This window comes from Lathyrus oleraceus, chromosome 7, assembly GCF_024323335.1.
Source record: "Lathyrus oleraceus cultivar Zhongwan6 chromosome 7, CAAS_Psat_ZW6_1.0, whole genome shotgun sequence".
In the NCBI taxonomy this organism is placed as follows: Eukaryota; Viridiplantae; Streptophyta; class Magnoliopsida; order Fabales; family Fabaceae; genus Lathyrus; species Lathyrus oleraceus.
In genome coordinates, this window is record NC_066585.1 from 473991375 (window position 1) to 473993481 (window position 2107).

The 2107-nt window shown below is 39.8% G+C and overlaps 1 protein-coding gene across 1 annotated transcript; it reads left to right on the forward strand.

The window, feature by feature from the left end:
- The first annotated feature begins 627 nt into the window (after positions 1-627).
- LOC127104417 (uncharacterized) lies at positions 628-1557 on the forward strand. The gene has a single exon (XM_051041601.1). The coding sequence runs from the start codon at positions 628-630 to the stop codon at positions 1555-1557; it is 930 nt and encodes a 309-aa protein (XP_050897558.1).
- The last annotated feature ends 550 nt before the right edge of the window (positions 1558-2107 follow it).

Consider the following 2107-nt stretch of genomic DNA (forward strand, 5'->3'; position numbering starts at 1 on the left):
CTTTGATTGACGAGTTGTGCCTACTTCTTCATCAACTCGTCAAATGGAATGGCGAGTGCATTCGTTCTCTTCATCAACTCGGCAAATGGAATGGCGAGGGCTTTATGCTTAGGGTGTTGGCTCGTCACTCCAAGTGACGAGGTATCACATGCAACTTTCAGCACGCTTTTCCCCTCTCTCTCCTCTATGTTACTTGGATTTTGTTTTATTATGTTTACCAAATTAAATTGATTTTTCCTATAAATACTACTACTACCTCATTTACATTCATCAACTCAAATCCTCAATTTACATTCACACAAAATCAAATTCATATTTCCTATAAATACTACTACTACCTCATTTACATTCACCAAACCAAATCCTCATATATTTTCAAACTAAACTTACATATCCATGGCTCAAAGAAATTTAATTGTTTCTATCCATTCCGAAGGATCACTTTTCACATGTTGAAATGAGGGATTCTCATTTTGCAATACGAATGTAACTATGTTCAAGATCCACATCAACTCCGACTATTTTCATTTAAAAGACCGTATTGAAAAGAAGTTGCAACGTTATGTTGAAGACATCATTTATCGTCAACCATTATTTAATGGAGATGATAATACCGTCTTTCACATAATGACACCGATTAAGACTGACGAAGATGTCAGATCGATGTTTCAATGTCATGTAACATTATCTCAATTACCCAGCATTGAGATATATGTTCGTCTAGTTGATATTCCCGAAGAACAATCGAGTGACAATGTTGAGGAACAACCGTCTCACTGTTATCCAACGCAATTTGTACAGTCACACGACTATGGAATGAGTCAAGCCATTGGCGAAGAGCCGACTCAAAATAATGAACCTTTCATACCAAATGAAGAGGTGGGCGAGAATAGTGAGGATGATCTTGAGGAGGTTCGATTTGAAGATCTTTTCGGTGTTAGCGATGACGATGGCAATGAGGAAATATTAGACACACTGGATGTTGCACTAAGAGCGCAACCAATTAGTTTGTACAATCCACCTGCGCACATGCAAAATATAAGTTTGGATGATGCCGAACCAAGCTCCGTTTTCGGCAGTTCCATACCAACTCACAACTCTGACGAAATTGAGGAGGGCATAGAGTATGAAGATAAGGAAGAGTGTCTTCTGGCGTTGCAACAATGGCATATAAAACGTAGTCTAGATTTCTCTGTGGTTAAATCTGACAGTGTACGTTTTGTCATCAAATGTAGAAATGCAACATGCAATTTCAAATGCAGGGTGTCTTTGCGCAAGGGCAACTCAAGGTGGAGAGTTGGTAAGTCTAGTGGGCCTCATACGTGCACAACCACTTCCATGTCACAAGACCATACAAAAATCAGTTCAGAAATGATTAGCAAGAGCATAATGGAGCTTGTAAATCGGGACGCTTCTCTTAAGGTGAAGGTTATCATTGCTCATGTTGTTGAGAAATACCGGTATATCATATCATACAAAAAGGCATGGATTGCAAAGTGTAAGGCGGTTGAGTCGCTCTATGGAAATTGGGAGACATCTTACAACGATCTTCCGTAGTGGATACTTGTAATGAAAACATATCTGCCAGGTACCATTATAGAATTACAAACCCTACCTGTGATTTCAAATGATGGTTCATACTTGGGTGACCAAAGGATATTTCATCGTCTGTTTTGGGCGTTTAGACCATGTATACGTGGCTTCGCGTATTGTAAACCAATTGTGCAGGTTGATGGAACTTGGTTGTATGGCAAGTACAGAGGGACTCTGCTGATGGCTGTGGCACAGGATGGGAACGGGAACATATTTCCAATAGCGTTCGCATTGGTTGAAAGTGAGACAAAGGAAGCCTGAAGTTTCTTTCTTAAGAATTTGAGAATGCATGTTACCCCCCAAGCAAATCTATGCCTAATATCAGACAGGCATGAATCAATAAAGAGTGCATACAACAACCCGGAAAATGGATGGCAGTTTCCTCCTTCATCACACGTCTATTGCATCAGACATATCGCGCAAAACTTCATGCGGGAGATTAAAGACAAGGATCTGCGGAAAATAGTTGTTAACATGGGTTATGCGTTAACAGAGGCAACATTTAACTACTATC

Bases quoted from the DNA above. Each gene is read 5' to 3' on its own strand.
- LOC127104417 (XM_051041601.1), top strand. From the start codon at position 628: ATGACACCGATTAAGACTGACGAAGATGTCAGATCGATGTTTCAATGT.